Genomic DNA, 26,876 nt, shown 5'->3' with positions numbered 1-26,876 from the left:
GGGTGTTTTCATCCTCAAAGACATGATTTCTGGACTTCTAAACTACATCAAACAAAATAAATATCACGAAATTTTGACTGGAAGTGTTTGGGGAAATAATAGGCGTGGGATGGGGATGGTTGCCCTCCAATCACTTTTGACTATTAAAGAGGGTACAAGCCTTTTCAATTACCAACCGACTGAGCCCTTTTCGAAGTTTCAACGACAACAAATGGCCATCTTAAAATTTCTATCAGATATGTTTTGGGGAAATACGACGTGTGGGTGGGGGGGGAGGGGAGTATTTGCTTTCTAATCACTTTGACTCTTAAAAAGAGCACTATAGCTTCTGATTACCAATCCAATGAGCCGTCTTTGAAGTTTATACGACCACCATTTCTATAGAAAAAAACCTTATATTCCCCCCAGGGCGTAATTTACAACCCTTGCCCTGAGGGCTATATGGGGGGGGGTATCCTCAAAGACATAATTTCCGGACCTTTCAACTACAGTCAACAAAATGGATATCTCAAAAATGATGATTGAATGTGTTTTGGGAAATGATTAATTTACGGGGGGGGGGGGGTGGCTGGTTGATCTCCAATCACTTTTGACTGTTAAAACGGCAAGTAGAACTTCTGATTGCCAATCAAATGAGTTCCCTCTGATTTTTATACGACCACCCTTATTATAAAAAACCTTATATCCCCCAGGGCATAACTTACAACTCTTGCTCTGATGGGGGGGGGGGTTGTCATTTTCAAAGCCATAATTTCCGGACCGTTAAATTACGCTGAACAAAATGGCCATCTCAAAATTTTGATTGGATGTGTTTGGGGAAGTGGGGGAGGGGGAGCTGGTTGCCCTCCATGAGCTCTTTTTGAATTTCCTGTGACATTTCTTTCTATAAGAAATGCCCTGGTCTAAAAAACAAAACAATATATTGTGCCCGTATCGCTCTTTACTTAGGAAGCGCTATCGCGCTGCCTATGATCCTTTGTCTTGAGATTTCATTTATCCAGCACTGGAAGTGCCGATTAGACCAGGTAAGCCCCCCCCTAAAATCCAGCATATGGGCACCCATGATGATTGGTAATTCTTTTCTGTTAGATAAGCCTAGTTAAGAATCAGTCTTTAATAAGAGAATATTAGCGGAATCTATAATCTTTTTGGCGCTCATTAGTTTTCAACAGTAGGTCGCAGCCTTAATAATGCAAAATGTTTAAAAAGATTTTGCATGGGAAATGGGGCCTTGAAAACATGTTTTCAGCTATTCATGATGGTATTCAGTCAGGTTTCATTCTATTCTTATTCAAAGGACAAATAGAGTAAAATCCTAGTTGGTAAAATTCTACTTTTGACTATCCTGGAAAGGAGTTGGGTGAGGAACATAAAACTTTCATGGATGGGTCTACAGGTTAAAGTATGTCCCGGGAAGGTATTTTGAAGTACTTACCTCCACTCCTTCTCCCTCCAGAGGGTCCTGACCTTTGATGACCTTTAAAAATGTGTGTGTTATAAAAGTGAAACCTTGCAAAATAGATCTTCTGCTTAAATTAAGTTCAACAAAATTGTTTTCAGCTTCACAACTTTGATCAGTTCAAATTTATAAGGTTTTAAAGGTATGCTAATACATTTCCTAAATTTTGAAAAAAAAACCTTGATATGACTTAAATTCTAGGACTCAAATAACAAGAATTGCATTGTCAGAACTAAAGCCAAAGAAAAAGAAATGGGTAACTGAAAATTAAAGTAAATATTGTTTAGTCAAAATTTTAATTGGTACAGACTTGTCAGGTAGGCAAATTTCAGGACCCTCTTGAAGGAGAAGGAGTAGAGATAGGTACTTCAAAATACCTTCCCAGGACATACTTTGGTCAATATCTACGAAATCATATTATTGAGTTAGGACAAAAGTGAATACACCATTCGATGCCTTTTTTTATGCTTAATACGAATAAAATAAGCAATTCTATTGGAAATGAATTTCAGCCCCCCCCCCCCTATATAGGCTATACCTAACCTAACCTAACCCTGAATTGGCCTATATTGGGGGTGGGGCTGAAACTCATTTCTGATAGAAATGCTTATTATATTCATAATCAGCATAAAAATCGCATTGAATGGTGTATTCACTTTAGTCCTAACTCAATAATATGATTTTGTATATATTGACCCATACTTTAGCCTGTAGACCCATCCCTGAAAGTTTCATTTCCCTAACCTGACCCCTTTCCAAGAAAGCCAAAAGTAGCTAAAGTAGAATTTTACCTCCTAGTTTAAGCAATTTTCTCTTTCCTAGACCTAGAAAGTACTGAATTAGGAAAATGAAACTTTCAGTAACAGATAGTTTAAATTGTGTCATGGGAAGAGAATTTTAATGTAACCTACCTACATCCATCCCTCCTTCCATGCAATGAACATTGTAAAAAATTATTTATTCTTAATTGTACCTACATTTTAATGTACATACCTCCACTCCTCTCTCTCACCATACAATGGACATTGTAACAACTTCTTTATTCTTAATTAGGCCTATACCTACATTAGCTTATTTTTATAAAGGTATTTGCATAGAAAAATAACTAGAGAGAAAGAAAAATGTTAATAAAACAATTTTTACTTCATAAAATGTAGAATAATCATAGTTAACACATTTTGCATGCAGCTTGCTATGCTTTACCCCCTCCCCCCTGATGTGCAAATATATAGCCCAAATTATATATCTCCTATCTATTCTTTCAATGTGTCTCAGTTTTTTCAACATGTGCACCTGTAAAACAAGTTGTCAGTAATAAAATGCATTGAAAATACCATATGTAATTTGGGCTATATTTACATATAGGGGGGAAGGGGTTAGATATAGCAAAGCAGCATATAAAGTGTATTAAATATGGTTATTCTGTGTATTATGAAGTAAGAATTGTTTTCTTAACATGTTTCGGTAAATATCTACCAAATCATATTATTGACTTATGCATAAAGTGAATATACCACTTGATGCCTTTTTTTATGCTGATTACAAATATAATAATCATTTCTATTGGAAATGAATTTCAGCCTCCCCCCCCCCTATATATGCCAATTCAGGGTATATATTTCTACATTAGGGGGGGGGAAAATTTTGTTTCTGATGTAAATGGGAGGTAAGTTTAAACTTTAAACCCAACCCCCCCCCCTAATGAAGAACATCACAATCTTATGGGGTATGAATAGGGGGGGGGGGGGCTGAAATCAGAGCACGATTGAAATTATTTTTAAAATCGTGAAAAGCATAAAAAAGGCAACTAACAATGTATCCCATTTTTGCATAGGTAAAAGATATGATTTGGTAGATATTTACCCATGTTTCCTTCTCTCCAGTTAGTTCCCTAGGCAAATACCTTTATAAATATTAATCTGCATCCTTTATCAATACTGCAAGAAATATGTAAATATGCCCTGCATAATTGCCTAGTATAATCAGAAAAAGGGTGTCATTTTATGGTTAATAGAATCAAAAGGCTACATTGTCAATGAATTATTGATTTGTTTTTCTGATAAAATATAACCTATTGTGATTTTCTTTTGCAAATGAACAATAAAATCTAAACCAAGAAGAAGAGAATGCCATCTCCCCCCTCCCCCCCCAAGTGATACTATTTAGAAGTCTGAGTTGCAGCCACGTTATTTGTTAGACAAAATGGCTATACAAATGTAAACCTTTTCCCTGCAATAAACACCATTTGGGTAATGAAATTTTAAAGACACAAGGCTAATCAAATAATGATAGTCACCTTTATATTTTTAACACAGCTAAATATAAAAGAAGTGCTTTGTTAGTTTGCTTTTTTTGGTAGTTTTGGTTGCCAAAGCTTTCCTAAAAGCTTTTCTTTTATATTTCACATTGTATTTCTTTATGTGTTACAGTTTAAAAACATAAAATTTCTACTTTTTACATAGTTATTTTATCTTTTCTTGTTTTGTTTTTTAATCATTTATCTTGATTTTTCTTCTTCATTTCAATTTTATAATGAAGGTGAATTTGTGTTTCTTAATGTGTTTTTAAGCGATTCTTAGATATATTTTAAATATTAATTTCTACACATTTTTATTTCCTAGTGCTACCATAGGTCCCCCTCCCCATTTACCCAAATAGTGTGGAATCATTATTTGAAAATTTATATTTTTAATAGTTAATAAATGATGTATTACACATTTTGAAAAATACAAGTCATAAATTTTAAAGTACCATATACATTTAAAATGACAAAATTATTTTAAATTTTTTTTTAAATCTAAATACTGGTTTTGTTATTATTTTGTTAACAAATGATATAGCTCTTTAATTTGTTCAGATCTGTTTTGATAATTCTGTGTAGCTTTTATACAGTCTGTGGAATATATACAGACTTCTTGTTGTCTTTACACACACAATAAGATCAATTGTAATCATGATGCTGGTAAGCCAGTACCCATTCCACATATGCCTCATAGATACTTTTGTTATATGGTAGGCATGTTATACATTAAAATAAGTATTATTTTGTGATTTTAATTCTTATAATTGGAGGGCTGAAACTGAGGAACTTTGGCCCAAGCCCTCTTCCTTAAACTTGTTATTCAGACAACCTGTAGGCCTACCTCTTTAGACACATGATTTTAAAACAAAGCTTATTGTCCTAACTAAATGGCCAAAACTTTAGCACAAAGAGCAGGCTCCCGCTCCCCCCCCCCTGGCTAAATGATGCTGTCTTATATTTGTATTAATTTTGCAAGCTTTTTCCGAAAAAACTAGTTTTTCAAAGAAAAGTAAAGAGCTCCATTAAGCCAAAAATGGGCAGAAATAAAGTCAAATAATCTTCAAAGTTGCACCCCCATGCCTTCTCAAGACCAGAACATAATTTAGGCTTTACTGAAGAAGATGAATGTAGATTGACAGTTAAATACACACATACTGATATTTATTCCTTAAGGTCTTAAATTTTTTTCATTTATTTCAGTAAAAAAAAGAAAATGTATTTTTTTTTCAGTAGGCCTAAAGTGCAAATTTTGTTCTGGTCTTTAGAAGGCATTGGTGTTATCAGCCCTACTAATGTTCATTTTCTAACAATATTTTATTTCTTGTCAGTTTTTTACTATAAGAATCCATAGTTTGGCTTGCTATTTGTATGTTAGGAGAAACTGTTTCAACAACTTTTTGATCCTGATACAAATAGTATTTTTTAGTTTAATTTTATACCACCTCAAGTTAACCTGAAAAATCAAAATTAAATATTTTTCCCAAAAGATCCTATTTATGCTCTTTGACAACCTGGATACACTTACACTCTATTTAATTATTTAAACTGTTAGAGGAGAAGTAGTAAAAGTAAGTAGCCCCAAAACCTGAAACTTAATACCCCAGTGGTTCTTGATATATTGACGGAGTGTCTTATTGGGAACTGCAAGCATAATGCATTTTGATTTAGTTTTAAAGTAGCATTTAGTTTTATAGCATAATGGGTAAATTGCATAATTGGGGGATGGTGGTTGACATGCCCAATAAGACAGACATAGTTTCTGGACTGTTCTAGTGCACTGAACACATTGCTTGTCTCAAAATTTTTACTGGATGTGTTTGGAAAATGAATCATCTTGATAGATGGGCTGATTATCCTCTAATCTCTTCCTACTCTTAATAAGGACACTAGAATTTTTCATTTTGTTTTAGATTAGCTCCTCTAAATGTTTCAATGATATTTCTAGCTATCTTAGAGTGGTGCTCCCTATCATATTGCGTATATGCCTTTTTTGGAAACCTGCATGCATACAGTTTTTTGTTTAATTGAAATTCCCCCTAAACACTTCCCAGGAGTTTTACCTTAGTACTCTTTGTGTCATCAGTTACAGTAACCATAGTGGTGGTATTAAAAGTATGCACATGGTGCCTTTGGGCTAGTTCAAAATTCCCCACAACTTACTTTTAAGGTCTGACTTAATAATATAAGTTGTTCTTGAGATGTTTCTTTGTCACCTTTTCAAACGTCCACATGCTCATAGTTTGTTTTGATTTAGTTCAACTTCTGCCTAAATATTCCTTATATTTGATTACTTAAGACATATTTATATGCTCTTTTGACTATGTCTTTCAATTTTGATGGGATGTGTTTGGGGAAAAGAAGATGTCAGGGAGGGAGGGGGGCTTTTTTACCTCCATCACGTTTGACTCTTAAAATGGAATTATAACTATGCATTTCGAATCAAATGAGCCTCCTCTAAAGTTCACAAGACCAACCCTGCTATAAAAACATTAAATGCCTTTGGGGCATAACTTACAACCCTTACCCCCAGACCCTGGTGTGTTGTTTCAACCCCAAAGGCCTTTTTATGTGATCTTTGGACTATTTTTGAACAACTGGCTATCTCAAAATTTCCATTGGATTTTTTTGGGTAAAATATGATGTGGGGGTATAGCTGCCCTCCAATAAATTTGACTCTTAAAAGGGGTTCTCTCTAAAATTTTACTCTTGAAGTTTATACAACCACATTTTTCATAAAAACCTTATGTTTCCTTGAGACATAACCAAAAACCTTGCCCTGAGGGCTCTCGGGGGGGTCTCATCCTCAAAGACATAATTTCTGGACTTAACTATGTCAAACAAAATAGCTACCTCAAAATTTTGATTGGAAGTGTTTTGGGAAATTATGGGTGTAGGGCGGGGGGAAGGGGCTGGTCGCCCTCCAATCTCTTTTGACTATTAAAGAGGGCACTAGCTCTTTCAATTTCCAACCAAATGAGCCCTTTTTGCAGTTCTCCAACAACAAATGACCATCTTAAAATTTCTATCAGATGAATTTTGGGAAAATACAACATATGTGTGTGCGGGGGGGGGGAGGAATATCTGCCCACTGATCACCAAAAGCTAGGAAATCTGAGCATGCCTCTGCTCAGGCTCTTAGAAATCCAAATTTGATGTGGAAACAGTATAGAAATATTCATAGCAGTTGTAGTAAAGCAAGTGTTGGTATTCCTGAAGAGCAACAGTTTTGCTGTTATTCTGCTGTTTTTGGATCCTGTGATTTGAATTTAGAAACTGGAAGTGATGCTATATTAAAAAATTGGCTTCACTCTCTATTGTATAAATGTAACATGTTTCTTATTTCTAAAAGCAATGCTGTGCATGTAATCCAACTTTCAAAGTGTTGTATACTTTTCAAATCCTGCCTGAATTGATTTGTAAGTACACATTAGATTATAGACAGTTTGTTTTTTTGTAAGCACCTGAGTTGTGTGTTTGCTCATCACCTACTTAAGCATATCTGCAATAAAACTGAGGATTTGGGAAACCTCATATATTTATGTAGTGTGGATATGAAAGAAGCTTTTGATTCAGTAGTCCAACCATAGGTATTTTTGACTCTTATTGATTTTAGAGTTACGCCCTTTGTAGTTGTGCTGCTTTCATATTGGTGCAGCCATAGTTATGTCAGGGTCTAACTTGAAAAGGAGTTTTTAACTGGGCTTATACATCTTATTAGAGGACTCAGGCAAGGTTCAATTTTAAGTCCTATTATGTTTAATATTCTTACAACCACTGCGACTAGTACTATTAATGGTGGAATACATTGTGATCTTAGATTGATTTGCTATACAGATGATGTCCTGCTTATCAGTTTGAGTCTTTCTACTTTAACAGCAAACTTTGATTCTTTGATTTCTGGTTATAAGCTTCTAGGACTCAATGTTAATGCTGCTAAGACTGAATTTCTTGCTTATAATACCCAAGGTAAACCTGTATCTTCTTTATCTGTTGTTGTAGCAGGTAAATCTATTATGGAGTCTACTTTGCTGAAATATCCTGGCCTTGTTTATGGTCCAGATAAGCATGATACTTGAGTAGTTCAAGGCAAACAGAGAGTTGAAAAATTCAGGCAGTTTATTTTAGAAATAATGGTTTGCCACAATAATTCCTATTTGTATAAATTCTTGCGCATGTTTTTAGGAAAAGTCTGGATGTAAACCCAATAAAAGCACAACAGAAACTATGATAAAGCTTGTCACAAGTTAAGGCCTGATGAAATTTGTCAAAGCCATGATGTGATGAACATGACCAAATGAATAAAAGTACAACAATGAAAAAGTGTGAGAAACCTTCTGTTGCTGGTAATGCCTCCAGGAATTATAGAAATTCAATAAGAGATCAAACTGTGCAGCAACAAAATAATTCTGGAAGTAATGTACTTAACGTAAGTCTCAGTTATTAATTGTTCATGGTAGGTATGCCCAATTTGGACCTATATAGAGGGGAAGGCATTAGAAGCTTTTCCCTGAAGGGATAGGAGGGGATTGAAAACACACGTAAAGGGCGTTTTATTCCAAATTTTTCAGGAGTGCTGGGTCTTTTAAACCAATATACCCCCTCCCGGTTGGCAGGTATGGCATGTCTTTCAAATTTCTGTGTTGTGCACTATCTGGGGCAAAAAAGGGAAAAGGTAAAGATTTTTGGTGGGATTGAGCATCGTCAAGGATTGGGAGCAAATTTCTCTATCAAAATATTCTTATATTCAATTAGAGCAGAAGCAGACCATGGCTAAAATTTCTGTTTGATAATTTTAGACAAAAAAAAAATACAAATCATGAATTTAAACAGAATAGCCATAGAACAAGCATAGAAAACTCAAAGAAATACAACTGACAACGAGTTCTTTGCAAGGTAGTTCTAGAAAATAAACAAACATACCATAAATGTTTTGGACAGACCTTGTAAGTCCTTTGGAAAAGAGTTTGTTGACGCCTTTGTTGGCTCTATTTATGGGCAAACTCATCATAAGTTTTCTTTTTTACATACACTTGGGGTCATGACATGTCATGACATCATGACAAAAAGATGCCCAAATATACGTTTTAAAGAAATTAGAAGAAAAAGTTTTGACCCATTTTTAGGAGGCCTATCCAACCCAATTTTTTTTTTTTTTTCATCCAAGTCCCCTTGGTGTGGTGACAGAGCAGTTTACATCCCATCCCCCAGACAACCAAAATACCTGAAGAAGTCTCCAAAATACCTGGGAGCAGTAGTACATCCCCTTGAAATACTCTGAAAATTTTCCAGCCCATCCCCATACAACTACTACTACTAACAACTCACCACAGCACCAAGCCGCCTGAGGCCAACACAGCTACGCACGCTCCTCATCCATCCCAATCTATTCAAAGCCTCCCTTTTTACACCCACCCACGAAGTTCCCATTTCCTTTAAATCTTTCTTTGTGATGTCCTCCCACACTAGACGAGGACGACCAGCTTTCTGTTGAGCCCTAGATGGTTGGCCGAAAAGAACAATCTTTGGCAATCTGTCATCCTTCATCCACACAACATGCTCTAGCCACCTCATCCTTCCTTTCATTATAGCCCTAGAGAGTTGTATTGAACCACATTTTTTGTATAGCTTGTTGTTTGAAATACAGTCAGTCAGCCAGGTACCCAGAACAATCCTTAAGCAATTTCTCTGGAAAACATCTAGCAAATCTTCATCCGCTTTTCTGAGCGCCCATGCTTCAGAGCCATATTTGACCACTGTCATCACTGTAGCTTCTAATATTCCAATCTTGGTTTGCAGACTTATCTTTCTATCCTTCCAAACTTTTTTTAACTGTGAAAAAACACCCTGAGCCTTGGCTATTCTACTTTTAACATCTTCAGTGCTCTCACCATCTTTACTAATAATACTACCAAGGTAAGTGTAGCTGCGCACCTGATCAATCTTTTCATTACCCAACATCACCTTTTCATCTTCACTTATTCCTAGCCTTAGCGACTTAGTCTTCTTAAAATCCTCGTGGTCCCCACAAAGTGGGCATGTACACCTGCCTCCCAAGCCATCTTCGCTCTATGACTCCCAATATCCTCTACGCAGTGGCACACAATTTGTTCGTGCCTGAAACCATAGGCGCTCATAAGGGGGGGGGGGGGCAGGGGGGCCCCAGCCCCCCCCCCGGGCTGAATGACGATGTCATATATTTGTATTAATTTAAAATACTTTCCGCCCAATAAGTTTTCAAAGACAAGTAAAGAGCTCTGTAAAGCCAAAAATAGGCAGAAATAAAGTCAAATAATCTTCCAAGGGTAAAACTACCACAAATCACTATCAACAATTAAATAACTCAAAACGAACAGAATCTGTAATAAATAGCCTAGACATACTCAAAACGAGCAAAAACAAACATTACTAGGGCTGACAGCCCCTGTGCCTTCTCAAGACCAGAACATAACTTAGGCTTTACTAAAAAAATAAAAAAAAAAAAAAACAAATGACCGGCAATTGTCAGTAAAATATAACAATTATTATATGTATTAATTAAAATAAAAAAAGGGTAAACAAAAGTGAGTAAAAAAAGTTTTTTAATTATTTAAGTAAAAAAAGTGAAAACATTTAAACATATTTTGTTTTCAGTAACAACATGTAGTAACAACATAAAAATACAAAGTCGACCTGGGGAGATTTTCTGGCGAGTATGGTTAGGTTAGGTTAGACTAGATTAAGTTAGGTTAGATTAGGTTTGGTTAAGTCAGGTTAGGTAAGTTAGGTTAGGTTAGCTAAGTTAGGCTAGGTTAGGTAGTAAACATCTCTCCATGTTTAAGTTAGGTTAGGTTAGGCTAGATTAAATTATGTTAGGTTAAGTTAGGTTAAGTTAGGTTAGCCTACGTACGCGCGCGTACGTAGGCTAACCTAAAATAACAGAAAATCCCCCCAGGTCGACTTTGTATTTTTATGTTGTTACTGCATGTTGTTACTTCAATAAAAATATTTTATGCATTACTTTGTTATATTTCTATTATCTTATGAAAAGTTAGCATGTTAAGCGCTTAGAATGTTTATTAAAAAGTTGGAGATTTTTTATTTCCTTTGAAAAAAAATTAGAATTGAACTATAACTTTTTTCTTTTCTCTAAGAAAATTCAGAAGAGAACTTTAAATTTCTTTGTGTCTTTGTGAAATTAAGAACTGAAGTGGAAGATTTTTATTTTTCTCTGGAGAAATTAGAATTGAACTGTAAGTTCTTTAATAAAATTCAGATTTGAGTTAACTTTTCATGATCAACGTATAACTTTTTCTATCTTCTATCAAAAATTTAGAACAGTAATTTAAAATTTCTCATCTCTTTGAGAAAAATCTGAACTGAAGTGGAAAATATTGATTTTTTCTTGAAAAATAGAATTGATCTATAACTTATTTCTTTTCTATGAAAAATTTAGAACAGTAATTTTAAATTTTTCCATCTCTTTGCGAAAAATCTGAACTGAAGTGGAAAATATTTATTTTTTCTTGAAAAATAGAATTGATCTGTAACTTATTTCTTTTCATATGGATAGTTAGGACAAGAACTTGAACTTTTCTTCCCATCAATGAGAAAAGTAGCTCCTTATCTTCATAGTGAAATATTCACGATCAGTGTGTAACTTTTTCTATCTTCTACCGAAATTTTGAGGAGAATTTTAAATTTATGTCTTTGGGGACATATCTGAACTGAAGTGGAACCTTTTTATATTATTTGGAAAAATAGAATTGATCAATAACTAATTTCTTTTTCATTGAGAAAATTCAGGAGAGAGCTTGAACTTTTCTTCACTTCATTGAGAAACTTCAAATAGAACTTTAAATGTACTTGTGTCTTTGTGAAAATAAGAACTGAAGTAGAATATTTTTATTTTCTCTGGATAAATTAGAATTTAACTGAGAGCTATGAGATAGAACTCATAGTATAGCTTGAACTTCCTATATTCAATGCAAAATTTGAAAAAAAAGTTTAAAATTGTTCCTCTTTCTCATAAAGTTCTGAACTAAAGTGGAATCTTGCATGAAGACAAGAACTTTAACTTTTCTTTCCTTTGTTGAGAAAATTTAAAATTGAAGTAGAAAATTTTATCTTCCGGGAAAATATTCACAACTATGGTATAGCTTTTTCTATCTTCTACGGAAAAATTTCAAATAGAACTTTAAATTACCTTGTGTCTTTGTGAAATTAAGAACTGAAGTGGAAGATTTTTATTTTCTTTGGAGAAATTAGAATTGAACTGTAAGTTCTTTAATAAAATTCAGAAGATAACTTGAACTTTCTATCTTCTATGAAAAATTTGGAACAGTATTTTAAATTTTTTCATCTCTCTGAGAAAAATCTGAACTGAAGTGGAAACTTGCATGATATTGTGGCGTGTACACAAAAAAATCTGAACTGAAGTGGAAACTTGTCTGATATTCTGGCGTGCACGAGAGTTGTAAAGTAAAGTTGTGGTGAAAAGGATGGGTACCTCAACTTGTAAAATGGGTTTAGGATGGACATTAAGAAAAGAACTTGTTCTGAAATGCCTTTTGAAAAGTATTGCTTGGTGTTGTGGGTATTCAAAAAGCTGTGAAGTATAGTTCTGGATGAAAAAGTTGGGTACTTCAACTTGTAAAATGGTTTTAGGAGGGGCATTAAGAAAAAAAGTTGTAAAGTAAAGTTTTGGTAAAAAGAATGGGTACTTGAACTTGTAAAATGGGTTTAGGAGGGACATTAAGAAAGGAACTTGTTCTGAAATGCCTTTTGAAAAGTATTGCTATGTGTTGGGGTATTCAAAAAGCTGCAAAGTAAAGTTATGGGGGAAAAGGATGGGTACTTCAACTTGTAAAATGGGTTTAAGAGGGACATTAAGAAAAGAACTTGTTCTGAAATGTCTTTGAAAAGTATTGCTTGATGTTGTGGCATTCAAAAAGCTGTAAAGTATAGTTGTGGGTGAAAAGGCTGGGAACTTCAACTTGTAAAATGGGTTAGGAAGGAAATTAAGAAAATAACTTGTTGTGAAATGCCTTTTGAAAAGTATTGTTTGGTGTTGTGGGCATTCAAAAAGCTGTGAAGTATAGTTGTGTGTGAAAAAGTTGGGTTCTTCAACTTGTAAAATGGGTTTAGGAGGGACATTAAGAAAAAAAGTTGTAAAGTAAAGTTGTGGTGAAAAGGATGAGTACTTCTACTTGTAAAATGGGTTTAGGAGGGATGTTAAGAAAGGAACTTGTTGTTAAATTCCTTTTGAAGGGTATTTCTTGGTGTTGGCTTTAAAGAATGGGTACTTAAACTTGTAAAATGGGTTTAGGAAGGACATTAAGAAAAGAAATTATTCTGAAATGTCCTTTGAAAAGTATTGCTTGGTGTTGGAGCATTCAAAAAGCTGTAAAGTAAAGTTTTGGGTGAAAAGGATGGGTACTTCAATTTGTAAAATGGGTTTAGGACGGTCACTAAGAAAAGAACTTGTTCTGAAATGTCTTTGAAAAGTATTGCTTGATGTTTGAGCATTCAAAAAGCTGTAAAGTAAAGTTGTGGGTGAAAAGGATGGGTACTTCAACTTGTAAAATGGGTTTAGGATGGACATTATGAAAAGAACTTGTTCTGAAATGTCTTTGAAAAGTAATGCATGGTATTGGCGCATTCAAAAGAACCAAAAAGCTGTAAAGTAAAGTTGTGGGTGAAAAGGATGGATGCTTCAACTTGTAAAATGGGTCTAGGAGGGACTTTAAGAAAGAAACTTGCTCTGAAATGCCATTTGAAAAGTATTTCTTGGTGTTGAGGCATCCAAAAAGTTGTAAAGTAAAGTTGTGGGTGAAAATGATGGGTACTTCAAGTTGGAAAATGGATTTAGAAGGGACATTAAGAAAAGAAGTTGCTCTGAAATATCTTTTGAATGGTATTTCTTGGTGTTGAGGCATCCGAAAAGCTGTAAAGTAAAGTTGTGTGTGAAAAGACTGGATTCTTCAACATGTAAAATTGGTTTAGGAGTGACATTAAGAAAGGAACTTGCTGTGAAATGCCTTTTGAAAAGTATTGCTTGGTGTTGTGGGCATTCAAAAAGCTGTAAAGTATAGTTCTGGGTGAAAAAGTTGGGTACTTCAAGTTGGAAAATGGGTTTAGAAGGGACATTAAGAAAAGATGTTGCTCTCAAATGCCTTTTGAAAGGTAGTTCTTGGTGTTGAGGTATCCAAAAAGCTGTAAAGTAAAGTTTTGGGTGAAAACAAGGGATGCTTCGACTTGTCAAATGGGTTTAGGATGGACATAATGAAAAGAACTTGTTCTGAAATGCCCTTTGAAAAGTATTGCTTGGTGTTGAGGTATTCAAAAAGCTGTAAAGTAAAGTTGTGAGTGGAAAGGATGGGTACTTCAAGTTGGAAAATGGGTTTAGAAGTGACATTAAGAAAAGAAGTTGCTCTGAAATGCCTTTTGAAAGGTATTGCTTGGCTTTGGAGCATTCAAAAAACTGTAAATTAAAGTTGTGGGTGAAAAGGATTAGTGCGTCAAGTATCAACGTGGGTATAGGTGGTATATTAAGAAAGGAACTTGCTCTGATATTCCTTTTGAAAGGTATTTTTTGGTGTTGAGGTATTCAAAAAGCTGTAAAGTAAAGTTGTGGGTGAAAAGTATGGTTACTTCAACTTATAAAATGGGTTTAGGAAGGACATTAAAAAAATAACTTGTTCTGAAATGCCATTTGAAAAGTATTGCTTGGTTTAGGAGCATTCAAAAGCTGTAAAGTGAAGTTGAGGGTGAAAAGTGTAGGTACTTCAACTAGTAAAATGGGTTTAGGAAGAAGATTAAGAAAAGAACTTGTTCTGAAAAGATATAAAAACGCATTTTGAAAAGTTTTGCCGGGGCCGGAGGGTCTTGGGGGGGCGGGGGGGGGTTGGGGCGGGGGGGTTACTTCGGGGTTGTGGTAGTGTGGGTCGGGGTCCTACCTAACCTAACCTGAAAGTGTGATTTCAGTGAAATTCCTTAAGCGTTTAGGGTTAACTTACCTTTTTTAGGGATGAGCATTTAGGGTTCTCCTACATGCTGAATCTGAAAGCGTGATTTCAGAGAAATTCTTTAAGCGTTTAGGGTTAACTTATCTTTTTTAGGGATGAGCATTTAGGGTTCTCCTAAATGCTGAACCTGAAAGTGTGATTTCAGAGAAATTCTTTATGCGTTCATGGTTAACTTACCTTCTTAGGGATGATCATTTAGGGTTCTCCTACATGCTGAATCTGAAAGTTTGTACCCTGACCTGTTTGATCTGAAATTGTAATTTCAGGGAAATTCTTTTAACTTTTTAGGGTAAACTTACCTTTTTAGGGGTGACTATTTAGGGTTCTCCAACATGCTGAACTTGAAAGTGTGTTCCCTGACATGTTGAATCTGAAAGTATAATTTTTATGGCGATAGACTATTGTAGAGAATAAAACGGTTGAGGGTTAAGATATTTATTGCTTAAAAATATTTAAAAACATTTGAAAAAAAAATAATGACATATTTAAAAAAAAAAAAGCTTAATCTATTTGATATGAGGAGGAGCAAGTTTAGGACTTTGGATATCTGATGCATTTTTCCATGTCAGGTATCTTTTCCGGTATCCATTGAGCGAAATATCTAACTTCATCTTCTGGGTCATGGACTGAATGAAAGTATTTCTCACATTTGAAGTCTTCTAAATTGAATAATGCTATGTTTTTATCACATTTTTCTAGTAAGAGTTTATCAGTTGGCACGTTTCCCTTAACATAAACAGCTTGCACACCGAAAAAACTGCATATTTCCTGAATTTCCTCTTGTATATGTTTCATTTCATAGCCATTTTCATTATGTGGTCGTATGGTTTTAGTGTAAAAGCCATTTCGATTTATAAAATTTAGTGTTGGACTCCATCTGTTTTTCTCGTACTTATACATATTGTATCTGATGCTCCATTTATAGCAATGAATTTCACGTCGTTGATTGTCTAGAAGTAAGAAAGCTACTTCGAAAATAATGCCAGTTGAGGAATATTTCAGACAAATATATTCCGTGTCAATCACACCAAACATTATTATATCTGAAAAAAAAGTGCTTAAATTAAATAAATATGTAATGTTTCTGAAACTCTAACAAATACAGCTCACTTTCATAGAATAAACTGAGAAGGAGGGAGTGTGTTCAAAGATCCCAACTTGCAAACTGTGAAAATAATTGGCAAATAAGTAACGTTTTACATTTCAGTAACTGCCCCTCTGAGTAAATATTTGGAGGGGTCAATTTTCTGAGGAATAACTCAAAGCATTGTTATACGAACATTCAGTTTGAATACGTAAAAAGAGATTGAAGCATGGTGTAGTAGCTTCTATCACATTTGGAAGGGCCATGGATCAATCACCATGTAGAAATTTGCCGTATGTAAAGAGAAATCTTTGTCGAAAGCAACCTAAACTCTGAAAATCATAGTTTGATTGCGATAAATTCAACTTTTCTCAGAAATAACTCAAAGCATTATTATACGAATGTTCAGTTTTTTATTCAAGCGCATGCCAGATCAATAAAGAATATATCTTACTACCTTTTATTCAAATGCTATAGTTAAAATCGTAAAATGTCAAAGAGAAATGGTTCGCACAACGAAGTAGAAAACAATTATGATAAAAACAATCTTTCATTTCTATTTTGTCACTAATAAAAGCGCTAACCCCCTCCCCAACAAAAATCACGGATTCACGCCCCTCCCCTAAATTTAGAAAAATTGTTATAGTTAAAATCGCTAAAATGTCAATGAGAAATGGTTAGACACTGAAGTCGAAAACAATTATGATAAAAACAATCGTTCATTTTCTATTTTGTCACTAATAAAAGCGCTAACCCCCTCCCCAACAAAAATCCTGGATTTACGCCCCCCTCCCCTAAATTTAGGAAAATTGTTATAGCTAAAATCGCTAAATTTCGAAGAGAAATGGTTAGACACTGAAGTAAGAAACACTTATCTTTTCATTTCTATTTTGTCACTATTACAAGTGCTAACCCCCTCCCCATCAAAAATAACGGATTCACGCCCCTCCCCTAAATTTATGAAAATTAACCCACCCTTAGGTCTATCACTAATTTGCAGACAAAATTAGCTGACTGCTATTTTCAGACAAACACTGACTTACGTAAAAGCATTGAAAACCTCGATTGCGTAAAACCAGCTAATGTATACAGACAGTGAAAGGGGTGATAGTTAATTATCGGCTTCGCGCTGGAGCATTATGTCAAAACAGAAGGCTTAATAACAACAGTGACGGAAGTCTCTGTTAGAGAAAAGATTACAATATGGAAAAGCTAAATTTTTCGAAAGGACAATTATTTCTTTTTGCGAGAATTTGGTTGTAAAAACAATGATGGATGGGGGGGGGTTAGGTTTTGAGGGTGAAAGAACACCTTTTATGTTTTCTATCGAGTATAAAGATTGTAAAGTGATGTTTGTATTGTATGGGGGGATTTACCTGAATATACTGGAGGGTGACCGCGGAAAATAATTTTATTTTGAAAATAAAAACGGAACTTACATGGTAGATTGAGGTCGCCAATGCTTCTAATTCATCAAATTTATCCATTGTGTCAAAATACTTTCTGATAATTTAATCACATTGCATGCCCGTTATATGCGAAATCTCAAGGGTGAATTGTTATGTAACGGGGAAAATCATATGTAAGCAAGTCTCTGATTGGCTGAGAAGGAAACACGTGATCTAACTGTTTCCGGGAAACTCATAACATTTGCTGAGAGCAACAACATGAAGGAAGTGTCATTGACCTGCTCCCATTAGACTCAATAATCCATTAAAGTGAGAAAGTTCCTGTTTTTCCATTCTCACTGACAAAAACCATAAAAACAGACATAAATGAGAGAAAGTTCCTGTTTTTCAAATTGTCACTGACAAAAACCATAAAAACATCCATAAAAGTGACAAAATTCATGTTTTTCAAGTGAGAAAAATACTGTTTTTTCATTATCACTGACAAAAACCATAAATCATCCATAACCATCCATGAAAAACATCAAATAAATGGACTAACACACATAACCATCCAAGAAAACAGACATAAATGTAACAAAATTCCTGTTTTTTCATTCTCACTGACAAAAACCAGAAACCACGTGGTTCTATGCCCATATATGGAGTAGGGTCAGGACCTCCTGAGGCATCTCTACTGATAGAGTAATTTCAAACATACCAATTACAAGTTTAATAAAAGACTTACGTAGCCCTACCGTAACAGTGTGACGAAATAAAATAGGCCTATCAATGCTATCGAGTGCCTTTTCAATGTCAAGGAAGGCAACATAAAGCTTAACTTGTCCCTGGAAGTATTTTCCTAAGAGAGCTTGGAGTATAAAAACAGGGTCTGATGCTGAATAGCCTTTCCGACATTCACCTTGCGTATCGCTAATAATGTTACTCTTATCTAGCCAGCACTCGAATATAACATTTAACACCTTTTCCAAGAATTTACTAAAAGTTGGCACTAGGCTAATGGAGCGATTATTATTATGCATTATACGGTCACCCTTTTTAAACAGTGGCTTTAAAACCGAAATGTACATGAAACTAAGACCACAGCAAGGCGAATGTCTTAACTATTTCTCGCGCAAATTCTAAAAGTTATCTGAAAAATCCTTTTATCGCCAATGCTTGTAAACACATTGCTATTATGTTCCAGTCACAGTATAAAGATATAGCAGTAAGTTTACCGCAGATAATTTCTGGCTCTTCATTATCGGTGCGAACAAACAGCTCCTCCCACTTCTTCTTGCATTGGCGCGTACAACCCGCTCCTCTCATTTGATCTGCCATCAGCGGTCCAATTACCTTGGAACGCGTATTTTGGCAGAAACTTTCTCAAAATGCCTTTGAAACCAATTTGAGACTTCGAAATCTACTTTTAATTCCTAAAAACATCTAATAATAACATTGCACTACTAATTACCGATTTTCATATATGTATTGAAATATATTAATTTAAAATTAGTTTCTTCAAAATTTAGTGTTCCAACGTTGAAGCCAAGTTTCTCGTTCAAGAGAAATCTGACTTGTCTACCCGCGAAAAGATCTAATGTCGCTTATGTTTCTACGTTCTCTGGAGCTCTCGCACCTCTGTCCGGGTTTTTATAATGGGTGAGATAGGGAAGTCATACCGCCTATAATTTATATACTGTGGTTCCAGTTTAAGCCTAAAGGCACTCAGAGGCCTTAAAAAGCTAGCCAACTGATGCTGGCTAATTAGTAAGCTTCAAAACAATTCTCTTTGTTTTTTATTTTAATTAATTAAAAAAACTTTTTTCCACAGAAGAAAAGTAAATAACTCCATTAAACCAAAAATGAGCAAAAATAAAATCAATTAATCTAACAAGCGTGAAACTACCACAAATCAGCATCAATACATAAATGAAACCCAAAACGAACAGAAATTACAATAAATAACCGAGTCAAACTCAAAATGACCAGAGATTAGCATGAGTAGGGCTCAAAACCCCTATGCCTTCCCAAGGCCAGAACATAATTTGCACTTTACTGAAAAATGTAAATGTTTTTACTTTTATAACTTTAATAAATCAAATAATATTAACATTTTGATTACTAAATATCGGTATATGTATATTAAACAATAATATACATATACTGATAAAACAGAAAACAGTTAAAACTGTAGACTTTGTGCCAACATCATTCTTTACTTAGGCAGCAAGATTGTGCTGCCTATGATATAATAGCTTCTTCCTCTTTACTAAAGCTTGTGTTGCTTGTCTTGTCTTGCCCCTAAGGCTTGGGTTGTGCGGCTAAGATAGGGGATAGAAGTAATATTAGATACCCTAATAACTTGGAGAGAAAGTTTTATTGGAAAATGATCTGAATCCAAAATTCAAGATGCAAGCAATGAACTCCACGTCTACCCAAGCATAATTGATGACGCTGGAGTTCAGCCTCGAGAAGCAAGTGTACTTACCTCTACATCTATCCTCGCCAAATCTTCCATTACAAATTGCTAGTTTATTTTCTTCATCATATGCTAATAAATCCCCCCCCCCAATATGTATTCTCCTAGACTGATCATCGCTGCTCCGTGGCGTTTGGAAAACCTCCAGCAGGATATCTGCTTTTTCATCTAAAATAATTCAGGAGTTAAAAAGGGTAAAGAATTCGGCATCGGACTTTACAGTCCCTACCGGCGGTGCTGATCTCCGTTTCTTGGCCATTCAGCCAGGAAATGCAATGGGGGTTTGGGGGCAAACCATCCTGTGCTTTCGCACACCCTTCCTGTTTACCCTCCCCGGATTTCTTCAAGTACCCATTAAAAGCCGGGTCGACTCTGGCTGAGCTTACAGAGTCACGCCACTGACCCCCGTCCTAAACCAAATAATTGGGTACACTAGGATTCGAACCCTTGTCCTCTCTGAAAAAGGGTCGTAAATCTAGCGCACCAACCCACTCGGCTAGGACAGTTCTTTCTTTCATAAATTCAGGAGTTAACCGTCATATGTTCGCATTAAAATCACCTGCCACAACCTTATTCTTCATGTAGCATATTCCACGTATCTTCAGACTATTAAGAACTATTTTGCTGGGCAAGATGTACAGAACTAACAATAAAAACGTATTTTTAGACTTAACTCTATCCCACACTATATTCTCTGATCGGCTGGCAAGTCTTACTGCGGAAAAAATGATGTCTGGCTAAAAAAAATAATCACACCACCATAATACCTGTTATTCTTAGAGACTTTTTTATTCACTGCAAAAAGGAATGATTATTTAAGGAAAGGCACTGTACATCATCGTAAAAATTATGCCAAGACTCAATCACACAAACTATATCTAACTCCCAAAATGTAGCCAGTCATATATTTTTGTTTTTCACTTATAATCTTGAATATTCCAGCACCTAATTCTGTGCACACATTTGACAGAAATGGGTATGCATAGATAGAAAGATGGATATTTATTTCGAGAAATTACTATCACAAGCCATGAAGGGCCGAATTCGAATTTCGAAGTCCATAAAAAAAATAAATAAACAAGAAAATCATAACAAAAGCACCACAACAAAAAAATTGGCAACAAATGCAACAAAAAAATATCGGAATGTTATATTATTCCTTCGTCACTTATATTAAAAACTGCAAAATGGCAACTATTTAAAAAGATAAAAACTTAAAAAAAATACATACATTAACAAATGTTTAAAAAACAACATAAAAAGGGGAAGAAAAACGAGCTGTTTCTTTTATCATGTAAGAGATAAGATAAAATTGATGTACAAATTAACAACTATTTATTATATCAGTAAAAAAAGGGATAAAAGATTTCTTATACCGCAGGGTAGTACAAAGATTGGGAGATAAGCTGGGAATAGGCTGGGACACAGTTCGTGGAGGACGAGTTCTATCCGGTACACGGTATTCAGGGAAAAAGTTCGCAGTACGGGGGTTCAAAAGTGCCAACTTACCAAAACGGAGGCACAAATTACTTCTTCGTCTCTCGAGGGTCTCTAGTTTTGAAATATTTAACAAATACAAATATGGTATCTTGTCCTCTTTAAAAATAATTCTTAGACCTCTCTTTTGGACATTTTCAATTTTTTGTGTTGCTTCATTTGAGAGGCCAGGGTGCCACACAGGACAAGCATACTCTAGTATGGGACGCACACAAGAAATGTATACTTGTAGTAAATGTGATTGGGGGCAACCAAATTTATTTAAAAGTTTAAGGAGGGAAGGGAGGGGTTTGCTTGTCGTAGGATATTATTTATATGGGCATCCCATTTCAAATTGGAAGAAATTGTAACACCAAGGAGTGACAGAGGTTTCAGGAGGTATAGGAGCAAGAAAAATGGGAGGGGATTTAAGGAAACTTACTGAGACTATTGCGGATTTAGAAGGGTTAACTGTCATGTCAAGGGAAAAGGCCTCACAGGAAATATCGTGGAGTATGCCCATTTGGTTGCTAATCGTCTTTTTATGGCATATCTTTGAAAGTGTCAGGTTATCGACGACAAATTTCCACTTATTTTCATAAAGGGTTGAAAAGGTGTTAATCATAAGAGAAAAAAGGAGAGGTACTAGAATAGTCCCCTGAGGAATGCCATTAAATATGGGGAGATGATCTGAGAAACACTTTAGATATTCAACTACTTGAGATCTATTAGAGAGAAAAGAGGCAACGAGCTTAACAAGGAAAGTTTCAATGTGCATTTCATTTATAAGTTTATCTATGAGTAAATTGTGGATAATCATATCGAAAGCTTTTTGAAGATCAATAGAGATCAGATTAAGCCAAGTGTTAGGTTTTTCAAGTAATTTACCCATGGTATCAACAAGATGGATCAGGTAATGAGAGGTTGACGTGGATTTGAGATTACCAAACTGTCTAAGATCAATGAGGGGGAGGACTTTCGTCTTAAGCCAGTCTGCGAGAAAACTTTCATGCAATTTTGAAAAAATTGAAATAATGATATGGAGACAACTAGCACCAAAGTAATGCGTTTTGTTTTTCTTTTTGATTGGGGTAAATCAATCTTGTTTCCAATATTGACGGAACTTTCAATAGCCAGCAATTTCACTAAGAAGGGTGGAGAAAGGTTTAGAGAGGTATTCACTGAAATTTTTTAATTTCATACCAATTCTTTGGTTTATCATGGCACAAGATTTTTATTTTATTTTTATAGTAGGCTCGGGCAGCTTTTCTAATTTGACTTTTTGATTCCTTTCTTAATTTATTTGCTTCAGCTAAATTACCCCTGTTAAATAAGCTAATTTTCGGGCGGATTAGCATTTTTATGTGATTATTTATGTAAGGTTTATCACTGGAGCATTTTCTGATTTTTTTTTCTTTTCTGGGAAACATAATGAGTAGGAATCAATTAGTTTTTTTGTGAAAAATCAAAATTTTATCATCAAGGCTGTTAGCATTATAAGGGTCTGTCCAGTTTTCGTTGGTCAGCCATGATCAAAAAGAAAAATAGCCTGTGTCAATAAGGGAACGGTAAACCCCTGTGGGGGTAGTAAAGGAATGTTCAATGGCTGAAGAGGGAGAAAAAGAAGACAGTAGTGGTAACTGCCTCCTAGTGGTGGCAGTGCTTGCGAGGAGTTGTAATACTTACTCATGTTTGAACAAATAACATCCAGAGAGGTGTTACCTTTTGTTGTAGATATTTTAACCAGTTGTTTAATATCAAGAGAGGTACAGACAGAGTCTATCCTCAGGTCATTCACATTGCCAAGTAAGCAAATACCAGCGTTCGGATACTTTGATAACACAAAGTCAGCACTTATAAGAAATTGTTGTATAAATTTGCGTTTCTGGTCAATACTTTGGTTAGGGGAATGATAAAAGACGGCGGTTACAATTAAATTGAAAGGGCGGGGAAGTACTTTCGGTCTAAGGCTCAGACATAGAATGTCATCATAATCTGATAAGTTGGGGGTGGGGAAGAGTTTAGGTTGGAGGTTATCTGGGACAAAAAATAATATACCACCCCCTTTTTTCCCGAGAGGGTTATCGGGAGGGCGAAGCTTTATAAACTGAGTATAATTGCTGATTTTTAGGAAATCTGGGTTCTGGGACTGAACCTCTGTCACAGCAATAATATTAATTTTATGAATTTCAGAGATACCCTCGAGTTCGGTAATTTTGTCAAAATTCAGGCTCTCAGCATTGGTATGTAGGAAAGTTGGAAATTTAAACCGCTTTGGGTATTGGGATTTTTTGTCAATTTGGGATGGAGTTATTTGGGGTTGAAGTTTATGAGAAGGATGCTGTGAGTAAAGGGGTGGTTTTGAGGCGCTATTAAAAGGCAGGACTGGACCGGGCTTGAGAGAAAATGAGGAGGGCGGTCAAATTATGGGGATATTATTAAGTTGGGATGGAACTACGGTGGAATTCGTCTCACTATTTGAAGTTTTAGAAATTCTGCATGGAGGTGTTGTTACCTGTGGATCGTTCTGCCTGCTTACTCTTAAACCAGAGTCATACTGGTAGGGTAGCCAGGGGGGATAAAGTGCAAGAGAAGGGAGAAAGGTTTCCTGGTGATCTGGGAATAAGTCAAATTGTGAATGTTCTTTATATGGGGGGGGGGCAAGATGCTGCTGAGGGAGGGACATACGGTGGAGGGTGTCTGTGAGGGGAGGGGGCGGGTTTGTTTCGGCAAATAACGGGTGGAGTCCAGAACCGGTCGGTAACTTTTTGGACGCACGGAGTAGAACGGAGTCGAAAGGAAGTGGATTTTTGGGAGGAATATGAGTGAGGGGGTTTTGGGGATGGTCCGAATTGAGTAAAGTGATTGTGGGGGTTGGACTGACTGGGCACGTGTAAGTACTTCGGGCGGAGGATTGTTTCGAGGGATGGATTCCTGAGGTATACTGCTCTGTATCGGGTATGCAGGGGGATGAGACTGAAAGTCGAATGGAACACGAACTAGGGGAGGGAGGTGTGAATACTTTCGGCGTCGCCCTAAAAACGTTGGGTTTCAAACCTACGCTCCAACCCTGAAGATGCATGAGCAAAAGTAGCCACACGACTTATCAATACAAGATAAAACACAACACAGATCAACATGATCAAAAATACACTTATCAGACACACAGACTCCCGAAATAAAATGATGACAAATATGTAGAAACTTGCATCGTTTGCGAAACTTACAGAAACCACTATCAAAATGCTTGCAGAACACATTTTCCTTTCTGCTTATTTTTACATTTATTTTTGTTTTATCCATCACTTTCATAATTTTTTCAAAAATAATAACAATGTCATCGTCTGGTAATGACTTTTCCATAACCTTGTTAATCCTTTCGTTTAGTTCAGTATCACCTGATAATTTATGTAACAAAAACCGGAAGTCACTGGACTATTAACGAACTCAAGGGCGTCATCAGTAGTCATCAGTAGGGCGTCATCAGGTATTTGTATGCTCTCATGGGATACTTAGCAGTTAATGCTAAATTTGTTGAATTCTCATAATTGATCCCCTAGTGCATTAATAATTGCTTCGTTGTTTTTTTAGTCCTCTTGTAATTTGGTGATTTTTGATTTAAGGGTCACTTGATTATTTTCTAGATTATAGAGTTTATCTTCCATAAGAAGGCGGTGTGAATTATGGGAGTTGATATTTTCATTTATTTTTTTAATTTCCAGATCACGTTCATGGAGTATATCGTTACCAATTTTTTGGTCATTGAGAAATAAGTCAGCTTGTTTATTCAAATCTTCTATGGCTACTTCATGGTCTGAATTCTTCTCTAACTGGGAATTGTATTTAGCTCGGAGATCAGACAGCGGTTTGATATGTTTAACACAGTCAACACAAGGGGGGACTTGGCAAGCTTGATTTTTTGAAACTGATTTTGGGGTTGTATGTTATGTGACAGACTTGGGTGTAGAGCGTGGTTTAGAGCCAGTGGGTAGAGAAAGTGGTGTTAAAGGTGGTTCAGGGTCATCATTCAAAGAACGGAGGGACTGGCAGTTTAAACATAACCACTCACCACATTGTTTTCTCTCCTCAATAGAAAATGCCTGCACACTTTGGATGAAACCACTGTTGACACCGACTGCACTGCACTGTTCCACTAGCGGCACGAAGTCTGCACTCTGGGAATGTGAATTTCATGGACCTTGACATAATAGTGAAAAAAAATCCAGATAATATAGCTCGAAACTGGTCAATGACTGACGGGTATATGGCCACACGGATACTAATTTCCGCCACTCATCTTCTCAGGGGAATCCCCACCCTTACCATTTGAAGATGAATTCAAACTATTTAATTTGGTCAGCTTGTGTACTTCTACCGTAGCTCTCAGTAGTGGTGTTTTTAAGGATACTGTGAATTCCAGTTTTGTGTGCATTTTCGGGACCAATGATTGTTTCTAATCTTCTCTTTGATTTCCCGTGGGTAACCATTTTCTGCATTTGATCAGGGTAATCCCCGTTTTCGCTAGTGCTAGTGACGGAGCTTGCACTTCACTTCGAGAATTTTGAATTCCCGATACTTCGGGATTAACTTGATGGACCTGTGAACTGCCACAGTACTAGGTTTCTACCCTATTGGTGACTTGGTCATAAAAAAAATGTTTGCCCTTCAATGAAAAGGTGTGTTCCTGTTAATTTGGCGTCTTGTCCACGCAATATAGCCTCATTCAGCTTCGATTTGAGTTCTTGGTGTGATTCACACTCTAAATGAATATAGTCCGGCCATGGCCGTATCCAGGGGGGGGGTGATCCGGTTTGAACCCCCCCCCCTCCCTCGAAATTTTTGTTGAGACGGTTTCCTATTGCGACCAATTGTTGAGACGGTGATATTTTGTGGGTGGCAACAACTTGCCCTTCGTTGTATCGACGAGTCCGGCCCCATTTCTTTCTCGGAACTAGAACCTTTTCGCAATAATGGTAACTTCCGTTCACTAATGCGGCTGGTGGCGAGGAACTGTGGTGATGTTCAGCACAACCATCTTTTTTCTACAGCCGGAAACTCTACATATCTTTCTTCTTTCACCCAGATTTGTATTATCACCGTATCCGGGGAGCTCTTTCAGCAGTCTATTGTGGAAAGAGTAAACGGAAGTTAATGCTTTCTGGCGCTTTCCGATGAAGCAGTGGACCTTTCGAATACCGAGCTGCTATCTTTTAGCATCCACTACACTTTCAAAAGGAATATGCATGTTGACTGTCTTAGTTTTTCCCCCAATTTTTGATTTGACTCGGCAAGGTCTGGCTTCGTCAATCCAGCAATTTTTTGAAAGCCTTGGTCCTAACCAGAACAAGATGGTTGGTCAGGGATATGACAGTGCGGCAGCGATGAGTGGGCATCTTAGGGGTGTCCAGGCTGTTATACGTGAAAAGTATCCGAAGGCGCTTTACGTCCATTGTAGTGCGCACAGTCTCAACTTGGTCATCTCTTCTGTATGCTCTATTCTGGCGTTTAAGCATTTCTTCGGTGTCTTGTCACAAGTCTGCAGTTTTTACCATACTTCCCCACTCAGGACACAGAATTTAAAAGAGAAGATCAACGAAATACTACCGGATTCAAGGAAACATACTTTAACAGGACTCTGCGAAACAAGATGGGTGGGGCTCCAAGATTCAGTCGTGCGTTTTT

The 26,876-nt window shown here is 36.1% G+C and overlaps 1 protein-coding gene across 1 annotated transcript in view; it reads left to right on the top strand.

Annotated features, from left to right (window-relative positions):
* Positions 1-1,218: 1,218 nt before the first annotated feature.
* Positions 1,219-26,876, top strand: part of LOC148957006 (uncharacterized) — a 63,631-nt gene continuing 37,973 nt past the window's right edge. The window contains exons 1-2 of the mRNA XM_089097233.1: positions 1,219-1,261; positions 7,944-8,187. Coding sequence (XP_088953359.1) covers positions 8,056-8,187 — 132 coding nt within the window. The 5' untranslated portion in view covers positions 1,219-1,261; positions 7,944-8,055. The remainder of the gene's footprint in view (positions 1,262-7,943; positions 8,188-26,876) is intronic.

The sequence above is a fragment of the Artemia sp. Qi Xiang Cuo genome, chromosome 1 (genome assembly GCF_049724085.1).
Source record: "Artemia sp. Qi Xiang Cuo chromosome 1, ASM4972408v1, whole genome shotgun sequence".
Taxonomy (NCBI): domain Eukaryota; kingdom Metazoa; phylum Arthropoda; class Branchiopoda; order Anostraca; family Artemiidae; genus Artemia; species Artemia sp. Qi Xiang Cuo.
The sequence above is the reverse complement of the archived record's forward strand: the minus strand, read 5'-3'. Positions and strand labels throughout refer to the sequence as shown.